The sequence below is a fragment of the Mytilus californianus genome, unplaced genomic scaffold (genome assembly GCF_021869535.1).
Source record: "Mytilus californianus isolate M0D057914Y unplaced genomic scaffold, xbMytCali1.0.p SCAF_1, whole genome shotgun sequence".
Classification (NCBI taxonomy): domain Eukaryota; kingdom Metazoa; phylum Mollusca; class Bivalvia; order Mytilida; family Mytilidae; genus Mytilus; species Mytilus californianus.
The window spans coordinates 64703409-64719900 of record NW_026262581.1 but is presented as its reverse complement, the minus strand read 5'-3'; the positions used below and the strand labels follow the sequence as shown (position 1 = coordinate 64719900).

General features: G+C 31.2%; 1 protein-coding gene across 3 annotated transcripts in view; it reads left to right on the top strand.

Annotated features, from left to right (window-relative positions):
- LOC127706361 (mRNA export factor-like) overlaps nucleotides 1-16492 on the top strand; it is a 36841-nt gene that overhangs the window by 18083 nt on the left and 2266 nt on the right. Inside the window, exons 6-11 of one of the 3 annotated variants that reach the window (XM_052210938.1) lie at nucleotides 3371-3457; nucleotides 4238-4309; nucleotides 5035-5142; nucleotides 5509-5688; nucleotides 6479-6673; nucleotides 7952-9113. In XM_052210938.1, the coding sequence (XP_052066898.1) occupies nucleotides 3371-3457; nucleotides 4238-4309; nucleotides 5035-5142; nucleotides 5509-5688; nucleotides 6479-6673; nucleotides 7952-8041 (732 nt within the window). In that variant the 3' untranslated portion in view covers nucleotides 8042-9113. Of the gene's footprint in view, nucleotides 1-3370; nucleotides 3458-4237; nucleotides 4310-5034; nucleotides 5143-5508; nucleotides 5689-6478; nucleotides 6674-7951; nucleotides 9114-16492 lie in introns of those variants that run through there. The other 2 variants (XM_052210945.1, XM_052210951.1) reach the window with 2 other exon arrangements.

Genomic DNA, 16492 nt, shown 5'->3' with positions numbered 1-16492 from the left:
CAGACAGTTTTCACATGTTTCAATTTTGTATTAACCAGATTTTGGAAAGAAAAATCGGTTATTGATTTGGGGATGTACGACGGGCGGACAGGCGGCTGCTAAACAGTGTCCGTTCATTAACATGAAAACGCTTTGACGAAATTTAGATATGTTGTTTCCTGTGACTAAATGAAGGTCAAGTTCAATTTTGATGATTTTAACTTTTCTCGTTGTTGAGTTATAGCCCTTTCCAAAGAATTCAATTTTTTATGAAATTCTTATTAATTACTCCATTCTGTTCAAAGGGAAATAACTTTTTAAAGATTTTTAAAAGACATTGTATGAATGATAAATGATATTTTGGATATTTTTTTTCTTTTCTTTTGTAAATTGTTTGAAGAATTTCGTGGTAGGTTTGTTTGTTTTTCTGTATAAACTAATTTTCTGAATGCTATATATATAATTTTTTTTTGATAAAATGAACTCCTTTAATTAGATAATAATCTATTTTTATTAAAGGATATAGTTCATTACATTACATTGTGTAGATAAAGTTGTTGACATTGGTAGATATCTATCAAAGTTGTAGATCTATATTAGTTTGTGACAAATGAAAGAAAAAATATTTGGAACTATTAATTATATTCGATTATAATTTGAAAATAGATATACATTGTATAACATCATATCTAATTTAAGAAAATAGTGGTTAAATCATATCTAATATTAGAGAACTATGTGTTTATAATTTATTCAGTTTGAGTTATTTCCCTTTGAACAGAAAATTATATGGATAAAATTAAATTGTGTTTCATTTCAACATAAATTAAATATATATAGGGTTCTTTCAAATGCTGAATCTAAACCTGTATTTAAATATTAGACTTTTGGGCCCAGTTTTCAAGTTGGTCCAAATCAGGGTCCAAAATTAAACTTTGTTTGATTCAACAAAAATTGAAATTATTGGGTTCTTTGAAGTGCTGAATCTAACCATGTATTTTGCATTGTGGGCTTTATCAAATTGGCCCACATTGAGGTCCAAAGGGTCCTAAATTAAACTTTTGTTTGATTGCATCAAAAATTGAATTCTTGGGGTTCTTTGATATGCTGATTCTAACAATGTACATTTGTACTAAGATTTTGGATATTGGACCATAATATGTAATTAGATACTATAAGCAATAGGGCCACTATATGAATGTCCAATTTCAAATTTTTCAGTTCTTTGACCACATTCATTTTGTGTCACAAACCTATACTGTGTCAAATATTCAATCACAATCCAAATTCAGAGCTGTTTTAAGCTTAAATGTAGTGTCCATACATGCTCAACTGTTCAGGTTTCGACCTCTGCAGGAAATCTGGTTTGCTGTCACTCTGACAGCCTATGGTTCAAGTATGCTTTCACAAATCATTATGAAATTTTTACGCACTGTATTGTTCATTCAATAACACTGTATTCATTTTACTCTCACTGATTTGTAGACAGGCATATCACATATTCCTGACACACCTATTTACTTAGGGTAAAATACAGGCTACTGTAAATTCAGAATAAAATGTGTGTTTTTTTTTCTGTCAATGTATTTAAGTGATTTTAAGTTTAAGCTTGTATGATTAAATTTAATTGATTATTTCAAACATTAATGTGATAGATATGTTAAAAATTATTTTACTCAAGGATGGAACTGTTTTACTTTCAAAGTTGTATTTGCGTGATATTTATTAAGTACAGATTTTCTGTACACTCTCACCGTTATTTATTTTCATTTACACATGCTATTCGAACGTTTGGTTTAAACATACACAAGTTTCTAAATTTTTTTTTTTTTTGTGATTTTGACCTATTTAAACACTCGTGAAGTGTTCTAAAATCATTTACAAGCATTTTCAACTTTTATATGATAATGGAAAACAGGTTTTTCCATGAAAATACGGCAAACGATCACACTGTATGCCTTTAAAAGAAATCTAAGTTGGTGTGCAGTATAAAATTAAGGAGATATGGTATGAAGATTGCCAATGAGACATATATCCACCAGAGTTCAAATGATGAAGATAAAAGCAACTCTAGGTCACTGTACAGCCTTCAACAATATTAATGAGAAAAACTCATAGGGTATAGTCAGCTATAAAAGGCAGACATGAAAAATGTGAAACAATTTAAATGAGAAAACTCACAGCCTAATTTATACAATAAAATTTACAAAAAAACAAATGTGACCGACATGAACCAGTGGTGGGGTTAAGCATGATTGTGAGCATATAACCTTTCCATATCCCAGGACACTGGTGGACAGAACTGCACACTTTTTATGCCCCAGCCGAATTGGAGGGGGCATTAAGTTTTTCCCTTGTCCGTATATACGTACGTACGTCAATCAGTCCGTATGTCCCAATCAGTCCGTATGTCCCAAAGTTGGTTTCCATTCTCTAACTTTAGTTTGCCTCAACCAAATGTTATGAAATGTCTACAATATGCCTATAACCACAAAACACAGATCAAGTTTGAATTTTGGTGGCATCATTTTAACCGTTCTAGAGTTATGCTTCTTTACAAATGGAAAAATTGCTTAACTTTTCGTTCTGTTCTCTAACTTTAGTTTGCCTCAACCAAATGTTATGAAACTTACACTCAATGCTTATTACCACAAAATACAGATCAAGTTTGAATTTTGGTGGTGTCACTTTAACCATTCTAGAGTTATGCCCCTTTACAAATTGAAAAATTGCTGAATATTTCGTTTCTGTTTCCTAATTTTAGTTTGCCTCAACCAAATGTTATGAAAATTATACACAATGCTTATTACAAAGAAACACAGATCAAGTTTGAATTTTGGTGGAGTCACTTTAACCGTTCTAGAGTTTTGGCCCTTTACAAATGGAAAAATTGCTGAATTTTCCGTTTCCGTTCTCTAACTTTAGTTTGCCTCAACCAATTGTTATGAAAATTATACACAATGCTTATTACTACAATATACAGATCAAGAATGAATGTTGGGGGTGTCACTTTAACCGTTCTAGAGTTATGCCTCTTTCAAATGGAAAAATTGCTGAATTTTTTTTTTCCGTTCTCCAACTTAAGTTAACCTCAACCAAATGTTATGAAACTTATACACAATACTTATTACCACAACACTCAGATCAAGTACAAATTTGGGTAGCCTCACTTTTACTTTCTTCAGTTATGTCCCTTTATTACTTCATATGACATGCAAGCGGGGGCATCATCTGTGTCCCATGGACACATTCCCCATTTTTTCACTTAGTACTTAACATTATGTTGAGATTTTTCCTGATCAAAAGTGTAATTGAAAAACATATTAATCAACTCACTAAAATCAAGTTATATACAGAAACAAAAAGCTAACAATATCTACATTTTTTTTAGCACGATGCTCCTATAAAGACAGTTCATTGGATAAAGGCACCAAATTATTCCTGTATAATGACTGGTGGCTGGGACAAATTACTAAAAGTAAGATAATTGATGTATGACATTTACAGACAATAGCATAACCACAGACAAATCTCTTTCAGAAACATGTAGAAGAATGTCGATACCAGTTATAAACATTTAATTCTGTTAGATATAGTTTCAATCAACAAAGTGAAAGGGGAGAAAAATAAGGAAAGCTTATTTAATGTGAAATTTCTCATCTCTTGTGAGCACTTACAGAAAGATCTATAAGTGTATGTCTGATAGTCAATGAATAAAAGTATCTAAAACTCAAATGGCTACAATATTTAAAAAACCTTTTTGTTCTATGCAAAGCACAAGTTGGAATTCTACAATCGTCAGTAAATTTTTGAGATGATAAAAACCGGTTTGTACATATTCCCTTGCATATGAACATTACAAAAATAACTTATTACACCTCCCTCAATGTAGGAATCTGTCTGTCTTGGATGTAAAAATTGCTAACTCGCTACAACTCAACATTATCAAGCTGCAGTCCAAATATTAAACCATTCCCTTCAATAAGAGCAAAGAAAATGCTGATGAAAGTTTGCTCTGTAAGTGCAACTTAAAAGCAAAACATGCTTGCAATCAAAGGCATGGAAAACAAACCAAATAGATATGAACATTTAAGCATAAAGGTAAAAAAAAATAACAGATTAATAAAATACAAACCCAAAAGTTGTCACCCAAGTTAGATTTAACATTTGATTTTTTTTATTCTTCATCCAAATTAAAAAAGAAAAGCCCAGTAAAATCTTTAATTAATATTAATATAAACCTATTTTATATGTTTAGTTTTGGGATACAAGATCACCTACACCCATGGACACAATCCAGTTACCTGAGAGATGTTACTGTGCAGATGTTGTAAGTTACAGAATTAATTAACAGTTTATATTTGCTCCTTATCAATGTACAGAAAATATTTGCATCAATCCAGATTATGAAGAATTAAGATACACATGTCTACAGTCTTTGTTACCTTCAAATAGTCTGTTTGTCATGAATTTATTTATGTTTTATGCTGTGACTTTTGACCTAATATTATCACTAGATCAGCCTGAATCCAGGTAGCTTATGTTTATGGTAAACTATGTACAGTCTTCAATCAAAGATGCTTTAAATGCAAGAACACCTGAAGTGTAACAAATTTTAATGCAAAGATTTTTATTAGTTCATAAATGTTATGGTTTATTTGTTTTTACTGAGACTCTAAAGAGAGTAATGTATACATGAATAAGACAGCAATCAGACATCACAAAAAAAACAAAATATCTAAAGTTCAACATAAAGTTTTTCAATTATAGACAGATGTGGATTAATTTTAACAGAAGCTATGAAGCTCTGACATCAACACCAAATTCTCCAAATAACAAAAACACATGCCAATGTTGTCTTACGTTATCATGTAACACATGTAACAATATTCATTTATTAAATATTAGCTGTAAAAACTATATACCAGAAAATTAAACTGCAGATTGCTAAGTAATTCCAGCAGACAATGATAATGATGTTTTGTTTGGAGTTAATTAAGTTTTTACATGTTGGATTTCATCAATTTAGTAGCAAGTTTATTATAACTGTTTCAGCGTTACCCAATGGCTGTTGTAGGAACAGCTGGCAGAGAACTCATTATATACCAGCTAGAGAACAGACCTCAAGAGTTCAGCAGAATAGAATCACCATTAAAATTTCAGGTTGCTAACAAGAATCTCTTATTTTGTTATTTAAAAATTCTCAGAATCAAATGAAGCATACATGCCTTTAATTCACTAAGTACTCCATGTAAATTGTTTTGTATAAGTTATGTTCCATGTACAGTAAAACCTGCATCATACATCTTTATCACTGCACACAAGATCAAAAAGACACAGAATTTAATTTTCAGTAGGACAAATTTGTTTCCTAAAAATTCATTTATTTGACATTAATGACTTAAAAATTTTATTAAACACACACATATGTAATTTCACTAGTTTTCAGTCTGAATTTTTAATGATTCAACACTCAATGCAGTTAGCACCCACAGAATTCTAAACAACTTTTAATACTTGCTGTTTCAGCATAGATGCATCAGTATATTCCTTGACAAGAAGATCAACTCACCAACAGGTTTCGCATTAGGAAGTATTGAAGGGAGAGTAGCAATACATTACGTCAACCCAACCAATCCTAAAGATAACTTTACGTTCAAATGTCACAGATCTAATGGTGCCACAAATGGCATGCAGGATATATATGCTGTAGGTTAAAATTATGACTTTGTACTTCAGAGATAAATAAAAATACACACTTTATGAATTTTGTTATGTCAAAAGCACTTTTCTGGATTTACAATCATCTGGAATGCTCAAACCTAAAAATTTGAAAGTCAGGGATGTATTATGATGTAAAAATGTTGGGAGCTATATGATTTAAGGGACCAAAAGATGATTTATGTTGTCCATAAAAATTGTTGTTTTCAGTCTTTGTATAGCATTGAAGCATTAATTGATCAAAAGCCTCATAAATAACTATGGCTAATTATGATACACATGCCTATTCAGGGAATAAGCTTTAAAATTTCACTCATGGGGCCCAACTGACAAAATGTAGAAAATTTGTATTGACCATATGGGAATATTCTGTAAAAAGTTAGGGGCCCAGTCAAATTTTCAGTAGCATTGGCAACTGCCCCTGCTATTATTATGATTAGGTTTTTAATACAAGGATCACTTTTTTTTGTGTTTTTTTTTTTGATCACCAGATTATGTCCAGAGAAAGAACACAATTTTTCTGATTGTTTGAAAGAACATCAAAACTACAAATAAATTTTCTAAAATCTATAGGAGAAACAGATTCTATCTCTGGATCTATTATGATACTACCTATATCTCACTGCTCAAATTTCAAATTTTAATAACTATCACTTTCTTAAATTTAAAATCATTCACTTCCTTTAATGGAAAATTCTTGTATCATTGCATTTGGTGGTAAAATCTATGAACGTGATATATATTCACACTTTAAAATTGTATCATTTATTTCGTTTAGGTGAATGACATATCATTCCACCCTGTTCATGGTACCTTGGCAACAGTGGGTTCTGATTGTAAGTTCAGTTTCTGGGACAAAGATGCCAGAACTAAACTGAAGACATCAGAACTATTTGATCAGCCAATTACAGCATGTAACTTCAATTCACAAGGAACTGTTTTTGCTTATGCAACCAGTTATGATTGGTCAAAGGTTTGTACAAATAGTATTTATTTATATTAGGAAAGATATTGTGTTCATATATTTATTGTTCATTTCTGCATTGTAAATTTTAAGTTCAAAGTATTAAAAGAAATATTCTTATATGGGGAATCAATAAGCTGAACATTCCACATTAAAATTTGTCAAAAGATGTTTGATCATGATCCTGTGATTTCATGGCTGGAAATTCAAACTTAGTATTATAATTTGTAAAAAAAAACATTTATTTAATCATGACATCAATCAGATATTGTTATGGGAGCGTCCTGATTCAGTTGTTTCCAGCTGATTTCGTCCTGATTACGGTATCCCTTTCTCAATATGATTTTCATCTTATATGTATCGTTCACATGTTAAAAAAATGACAGACTCTGTACAGATAAGCCAAAACAATAAGTCCAGCTGCTTGTAAGGATTTGCTAAAACTTCATAATTTTATTTGTAAAGACTTAATTCACATATTTGTTCATTCCTAAATGATGTTGTAATGTTAATTAAGTCATGGGATAAAGTTGTTTATTTATCTCTACCCAGAATGCATTAGAAAGTTTATGGTGACATGTTTTTATGCCCCCGCCGTAGCAGTGGGGGCATTAAGTTTTACCCTTGTCCGTCTGTACCTTCGTACGTACGTCCCAAAATTGGTTTCCGTTCTCTAACTTGAGTTTGCCTCAACCAAATGTTATGAAACTTATACACAATGCTTATTACCACAAAACACAGTTCAAGTTTGAATTTTGGTTGCGTCACTTTAACCATCCCTTTATAACTATATGATATGCAAGCAGGGGCATCATCTGTGTCCACATGTGGACACTATCCACATTTATTGTTGCTAACTATAGCAGGATCTCAGAAGCTTTGACCTCAGGTGAAAGTATTGTCTTACTGTATATGATTTTTTATTCTTTCCCATAAAAATATCAGTTATAACATATCTGACATTTATGTCTATTTCATCATCAATCATCACAATTTTTAAATATATTCAGAGTTGTCTTTAGTTATTTAACTTCAATGGTTTACAGTCAAATATGCTAAAAATTTGGTTAGCAGATTTTGTTTAAAAATAACAGCTTTTGAATTGAAAATGAAAACAAAATAAAATTTTCTAGATAAGAATAACTTTGACCTGGTTGAATTGATAAAAAAAATAAAGTACAAAACTATTACTCCTACAACTAAGAGAACTGCATTAAAACAAGTATTCTTTCATTGCAATTATTGTTTTCCATTTACTCACATTAACAATTAGCCATTCAATTTCAGGGCCATGAAGGATTTGATCCTCAGAAGAAACCACACATTTTCCTACGATCTTGTTTTGATGAACTGAAACCTAGTATGAAGAAGTCATAAACATAACTGGTCATGTCCAACAAAATTGTTGAGTGTGGAAATCAGTACTTAATGTTAAGTACAAGACATGCCAGATTCAGTCATATATTGACTTGTCAATGAAAAATGTTGTATTGTTTTAGTGATTGTCTTTCAAGTCTTTTTTTTTTTTATAAGAACCATACTAAAGGAAAAAAAAGGTTAAAGTCATTCAAAGAGGTTTTTGGACTGACCATAGATAGTACCAGTACATTTCTCTTGTAAATTATTTTCATGGAATAAACCAAGTATATTTCCTGGCAATATCTCTACAAAATGTTGATTATTGATTGTGATATTCTAAAATATTCTTTTGGTACATCTATGATATCTGTAAACATAATATGGTATTTACTACCGGTACTATTATATAGTATTCAATGTTTTCAAGGTTATAGTTAAAAAATCAGTGGTTAGTGGATGCAAAGTTATCTTGAATAGCATTTTATAAATTACATTTATTAAAATATTAAGGAGGTATTTTATTGAAACACATTTGTATTAAAGAAAAACTGTATTCATTTTATTGTCAATGAATGTGGTCTTTACTGTCAATATTGTGTATTTCAAATTTTGTTTACAATATTTCTTGGGAAAAAATCAATTGATATTACATTTCTTTGGACATGATACAAATTACTTTAACTGAAAAATTCTTATTTTTGTAATTTTGCATCATTGTCATTACATAGTCATTTATTAAATGTATTTTTTTTTTGACGGACTATATTACAAAAACGATTATTTATAGCTACATAAATCTCCCAAACATGTATATAGTCACTTGCATGAATTGTTTTGAGGATTTTGGTATATGTGTTATATTGATCTTTTTTAGATTTCATAATGAATTGATGTTGAAAAAAACATTATAGCATTTCCCATCAGTTAGATGAAAATGTGTATTGTTTACCATATGATTGGTTTAAAAAAAAATTATGTTGTCAAATTTATTCCTTTATACTTTAATATGCCTTTATTTAAAGATCTTTGCTGATGATGCAGTGATGAATAGCAAAATTACATCTGTATCTTGAATAAATGGTTAAGTCCATATATTGTATTGTCTTTTTTGCCCTTAAGTAGTTGTGAAGAAATTGATGTATTGGTTATTCATTGTTTTGAATGTTTCTCCAAGTCATTCTTTATGTCTACGTTCAGAATTTGGACTCCCCAGCAAAACTGTGATTCTGTAATATCAGAAATTATTGCAAGGTTTTTATTAATGTGAATAATGCGACATTGTGAGTATGGCAATAATAACAACTCACATTCTGATATCTGGTACATATATTTGTATGCAGCTTTTCGTAATATTGCAATGATAAAATTCATCTCTTTAGACGACCGCAAAATTTTTGCGTTCGTATTATGTCGTGGCGATGTCTGCGTCATCGTCCGAAGACATTTTGGTTTGCAGACAAAACATGAGTATAAGTGTATAGAGCTCTATGAAATTCTAGCCCTAGGCTCCAATCGTCAAAAGGAAGGTTGGAATTGATTTAGAGGGTTACTGAAGTAGCTATTTAGTAATTAATGGCCAAAAAGGGGCCAAAAACAAGCTTTTTTCTGGTTAGCAGACAATAACTTGAGTATAAGTGTATGGATCTCTATAAAATTAAAGCACAAGGTTTCATACCAAAAAAGAAAGGTTGGAATTGATTTTGGGGGTTATTGTTGTAGCTGTTTAGTAATTAGGGGCTACAAAGGGGCCAAAAACAAGTATTTTTCTTGTTTCACTCAGGACTATAACTTGTGTATAAGTGTATGGATCTCTATGAAATTTTACCACAAGGTTCCATACCTCAAAAATGAAGGTTGGGATTGATTTTTGGGGTCATGGCCTAAATCCTTTAGGAATTAGGGGCCGAAAGGGGCCAAAGATATTTTGGTTCACAGACTATAACTAGGGTATTGGTGTATGGATCTCTATGAAATTTTAGCACTAGGTTCCATACCACAATAGGAAGGTTGGGGTTGATTTTGGGGGTTATTGTCGTAGCTGTTTAGTAATTAAGAGCCAAAAATAGGCCAAAAACAAGCATTTTTCTTGTATGCAGAAAATAACAAGTATAAAGGTATGGATCTCCATGAAATTTTAGCACAAGGTTCCATACCACAAAAAGAAGGTTGGGATTGATTTTGAGGGTTATTGTAGTAGCTGTTTGGTAATTAGGGGCTATAAAGGGGCCAAAAACAAGTATTTTTCTTCTTTCACTCAGGACTATAACTTGTGTATAAGTTTATGGATCTCTATGAAATTTTACCACAAGGTTCCATCACTCAAAAGGAAGGTTGGGATTGATTTTTGTGGTCATTTAGGAATTTGAGGCCAAAAAACTAGGATTTTCTGGACAATAACTTGAGTGTAAGTCTATTGAGGTCTGAAGGGTCCAAAATTAAACTTTGTTTAATTTCATCAAAAATTGAATTATTGGCGTTCTTTGATATGCTGAATATGATCATGTATTTAGATTTTTTGTCCCACGTGCAACCTGTTGCTGGGGACATTGAAATACCGGGTGTCCATCTGTCCTGCCTTGTTAGCGCTCTCACATGTACAATTCTTATCAGATTTTTATGAAACTTATATAATAGGTTTATATTAGAAATGTTTTGGATAGGTTTGAAAATCAGTGCCGATCAATTATTTTAAAAAGAGTTATGTCCCTTGGAAACATTAATTATATGGAAAATTGCATTGTTAGCGCTCTCATATGTACAATTTTTGTCAGAATTTTATGAAACTTATATCATGGGTTTATATAAGCAATGTTTTTGACACTTACGAAAACAAGTGCTGGGCAAATATTTTTAATGAGTTATGCCCCTTGGAAATATTAATTATGACGGAAATCGCATTGCATTGGCTCTGAAGCCTTCATTTCTCTTTAAAAGTTTTAAAGAAAGAAAAAAATGTGTTTATTTTAGTTATTGCCCTTGTACCTTAGATAGATAAAATATGTGCAACGTGGGAGACATTGTAACTCTGTTCTTTTATAAATTTGGGGTCTGTCTTCAAATTGGTTCATATTAAGGTCTAAAGGGTCCAAAATCAAACTTTGTTTGATTTCATCAAAAATTTAATTATTAGTGTTCTTTGATATGGCCAATCTTATAGTGTATTTAGATTTTTGATTTTGTGCGTGGTTGGTCCACCTTAAGGTCCAAAGTATCAACAATTAAACTAAGTTTGATTTTAACAAAAAATTGAATTTTTGTGGTTCTTTGATGTGCTGAATCTAAGAATATATTTAGATTTTTGATTTTGGGCACATTTTCAAGTTGGTCCAAATTGGGGTCCAAACTTTGTTTGAATTCATCAAAAATTGAATTATTGGTGTTCTTTGATATGCTGAATCTAACAGAATATTCTGATTTTTGATTTTGGGCCGGCTTTCAAACTGGTTTAGATTAAGGTCCAAAGGTTCAAAATTTGAATTATTGTGTTTCTTTGATATGTTGATTCTAACCATGTATTTAGATTTTGGATATTGGACCATAAAAGGTATATGTCCAATTTTAAATTTTTATGTTCTTAGTCCCTTTTTTATTCTGTGTAAGAAACTTATGCTATGTCAAATAATTAATCACAATCCAATTCAGTGATGCATTGCACAATTTATAGAAATTGAAAGTAGAATCATAGTTAAAAAAAGATCAGTATCATATTCTAATTTTAGAAATTATGTATAAATATTATAGTTTGAAATTTACTGTTAATTACTAGATATTTTGAAAAATAAAGGTTAGTTGTATAGATTTTTTAAGCGAACCCCTTTAAAAACTTAGCTAATTTTGTCCATCAAAAATAAATAAATTGAATTCTTGATGTACATGGATATGCTGAATCTAACTGTATTTTGATATTTGACCATAAAAGGTATAAGTCAATTTCAAATTTTTCAGTTCTTTGACCACATTCATTCTGTGTCAGAAACCTATACTGTGTCAAATATTTAATCACAATCCAAATTCAGTGCTGTATCAAGCTTGAATGTAGTGTCCATACTTGCTCCAACTATTCAGGGTTCGACCTCTGCGGTCGTATCCAGCTGCCCTCATTGGAGCATTTTATTGTTCATCCTTCAAAAATCGCAATAATAAATGCACACAATAATTTCTGAATACAGTAATTCATAGAGAAATTGTATTATGTCAGGATAATGAAGATATATGCAAATGTTGGGTCCTTGACCCTCAGTTTCTGTTTTGGAAAGTTGAAATATCTCTTAGGTCCTATATGGCTGTTAAAACACAGAAGTTTAAAGGGTGTCAAGTATTGTTAAATTACCAATTTAGTATGGTAAATGATTTTTAACTGCTTTAACTCTTTATATTGTTGTGTCTTATGTGCCTTATGTGTCCTTCTCTGTTTTTATTGTTGTGACAAGATCATGAAAGTTATAATGGATATATGGTCACGTTGAGACTTGGCTTTGATGACTTAGTGAAATGATTTTAAAAAAAATGAGAGTTATATGGCCAGGGTTGCAAAGTATGTGCAAAATCAATGTAAAATGGTTTACAATGTAGTGACTAAGTTCCAAAGTTCAGAAAAATAAGAAAAATTCCTCAAACAATTCCATAATAACAGTTGCGCTAATTCAGTATTTGTGAAATCTTTCTGTGAAGTTTCAGGTATCTGGGTTAAAAACTGTAGTAGGAGTTGATAACACAAAACTGATAATATCTTTTGTAAATTTTGCTGAAAAATGTTCCCAAAGTGGAAAAATTAGAAAAAAAATGTGACACAAATTCTACAATAGCATGTGCACAACTCCAACGTGTGTGCAATATTTCTGTGAAGTTTAAGTTATCTGGGTTAAAAACTAGGTAATACGATTACACAAAATAGGTACCCACTTCTCTTTGATCTTCTTCCCAAAATCACCATACTATGGGCAGTGTTGAACTTTGTCCATCTCAGGTAAAAATGACATAAACTTGACAAAATGTGAAATTGATATGAAAACAGTTTATAGGGCAAAGGATAGACAAAGATAACACAATATACAACATAAAAACTAAAGCCAGACTAGCCCTTAAAAGCAAATCTAGGGGTGAACTCAAGTGCTGCAGAACGGTAAACAGATCCTACTTCACTAGTGGCACCTGTCTCATTAATTTACTGGTGGGGCCAGGTGAGTTAAAAATGAGATTCGGATGAATTTATCAAAAACTGCAAATACATCACTAGATTTTTCTCGACTGGCGGCGATGAATGTGAGACATAGTGATGATAATTAGACAGCAGTGGCGATGGCATTCGCTATTTGCATAAAGCTTTATATTCAGTCCTGGATATTTTAAATCTTGTATACAGATTCCTTATGTTACGAGGTTTCTATATGTATATCTTTATTTCTCAAATACGAAATGGTACATGTATAGAGATAAGTTTTCCGTCTGACATATAACTGTTGTCCTAAATCTCATTTTCAGGTTTAGCGAATGCTTTAAAACACGAGTTTTACTGTGAAGTGATTTTTTTTCAGTTATTATGAGAAGTAGGAAAACTATATTTGGTATACATGTATATATATAATCATGAAAGATATACATGTCGGTCAGATAGGATTAATCTGTTCACCTTACATTGATCAGTGATCACAACGTTAAATTTTCTTGAATTGGTTTATTTCTGAGATATTGGAAAACGTAGGTGAACTATATTTGATGTATTAAATGATTGTAAGTTACACATGTGTCTGGCAGTGTTCATCTTACCTCGTTTATTTGTGTGTTTCTCTGTCCTGTATGTTCTTCCATTTATTTGTATTGTAGTCCTGTCATGTAATGTTGTCATTTTAGTGTTATATTTAACATTGCCATTAAAGCGGGAGGTTTGGCTAGCCACAAAACCAGGTTCAACCCACCATTTTTTCTTACAATGTCCTGTACCAAGTCATGAAAATTACCATTGTTATCTTATAGTTCGTTTCTGTGTGTGTTGCATTTTAGTGTTTCTGTTGTGTCTTTGTTCTCCTTTTATATTTGATGTGTTTTCCTCAGTTTTAGTTTGTAACCCGGATTTGTTTTTTCTCAATCGATTTATGAATTTCGAACAGCGGTATACTACTGTTGCCTTTACTTGACCTCATGTTCACGGTTCATTGGTCAAAGTTACGTTTTCAATGATTCCCTGATGCTTTAAGCAATGGCCACCTATATGGCATCATGATAGATGACTACAATATACTGTAAACCAACTTATTTTCGCGAGCGATTTATTTTCGCGACTTTCGCGAGTAGTTAAATAACGCGAATATAAATCGTCGCGAATATGTAAAACTTGGAAGTTTCCTTATTTAACTGCATCAATCAAATTTGAAAATCGCAATTAAATCGCCGCGAAGTGGGCTCATAAGGACTAAACGCGAAATAAAGTATCCGGGAAAATAAGTTGGTTTACAGTATTCAGTATTACGTCCCACTGCAAACAAGTTTCCATCTTGGTCTACGGAGATACCTAGTGGGTCAACAGCGCACTTGTATTACGGAATATCCACAGAAGCGGTCACAGATCAATTATAAAACTGATTATAATCAGTGACCGCTGTGGATAGTAAACTATAGTATCCTCACCAATAAACTACCACATCAAATTCACGACCGATAATCTTTTAAACAGTCGTGTTTAAATACACTAGTGATTTTTCTCCGAATTAAAAAAACCAACATAAATTTATCATATTATCATAAGAAAAGCCTAACCCTATATCTCATAGATAGTCTTATCACTTCGGATCTTCACAGGAAGATCGCCCATATGTTGAAGTTGTGCACCTGCTATTATGGAAAAGTAGTTTAAAGAATTATTAAGGATATTGCAACCCATTTGAAACTTTGACCAATTTTTAATTGTTACGGATATTCTGAAGAATTGGTAATTTCATATTGCATTAAACCCATATTTCAAAGATTCGAAAATTTTATTTTTATCTAAATCCTTTAAATTTCAATTTGGTCTTGGGAGTCTAGGCATAGAAAATCAAAACCTCATCAGTATTGGTAATTTTGAAGTGTTTCTCTTCAGAGTTTTCCTTCGACTTTAGTGTTTTATGACTTCCCGAATTACAAAATGTATCTCTATTAGTCTATTACATTAATGTAAAACAATGCCCACATTCGCGCACCAGAAAATATTGTTTTTTTTTCTTTTTTAAAATTTATATTCAATACATTTTAGAGTGGCATATACATCTGCTGGCACCCACCAGAATCCACCAATGCACAAGTCATGATTAAAATTCACCAATCAGACAACACACGTCTATGTCCACACTTGTAAACAAACATATTTTTCAATTGTTTTTATAGCAATCAATATGAGTCAATAAAGCAAATTTTGCTGTCTGATGATCAGTGATCAAGTCAACCTACTTGGACTGGTGTATACAAACAAAACATTAACAATTTAGTACCTTGGTATCACAATTTTAACACAACATTAAACAGAACGTTCCATTATTTACAGAGAAAAAGTCAGCATCTTTAAGACATGTTTTTGTCTGAAAGCTTGAACAATCATAATTATGTATGTTTATAATATGTGTTAATTTGAGAACAATGTAACAGAGGTTTTCGTCGTTCCTGTTATATTAAGAATTCGGGGGGTAACTCACTGGCTAGAGTCAACAAACCTAAGTTAAGCTTTACTGCACAACAATTACAATAAAAGTTCAACGGTAAATATTCCAAAAAGATAAAACAAATAGTAATTCCAATAAAGGTTCTATACTAAATACAATGAATGTCACTGTACTGAAATGCACGGCGTCAGTACAGCTTGACCGCTGGTATCTTATGTAAATTGTAAGTAAAGTTAAGTCTTCAATCAAAGACATGTGCTTTTACATGCAAGAAAACCTGAAGTGTAACAAATTTTAATGCAAAGATTTTTATTTATTCATTAATGTTATGGTTTATTTGTTTTTTACTGTGACTCTAAAGAGAGTAATGCTTAAATGAATAAGACAGCAACCAAACATCACACAAAAACCAAGATATCTAAAGTTCAACATAATTAATTTTTTTTCAATTATAGACAGATGTGGATTAATTTTAACAGAAGCTATGAAGCTCTGACATCAACACCAAATTCCCCAAATGACAAAAACACATGCCAATTTTTCCAGAAAAAAGGTTGTCTTACGTTGTCATGTAACACATGTAACAATATTCATTTATTAAATATTAGCTGTAAAAACTATTGAAATTTCAGGTTGCTAACAAGAAACTCTTATTTTGTTATTTAAAAATTCTCAGAAGCAAATGAAGCATAATTGCCTTAAATTCACTAAGTACTCCATGTTTTGTATAAGTTTAAATATTAAAAGAATTTAATTTTCAGCAGGACAAATTTGGTTCATAAAAAATAATTATTTGACATTAATGACTTGAAAATTTTATTAAACACACACATATGTA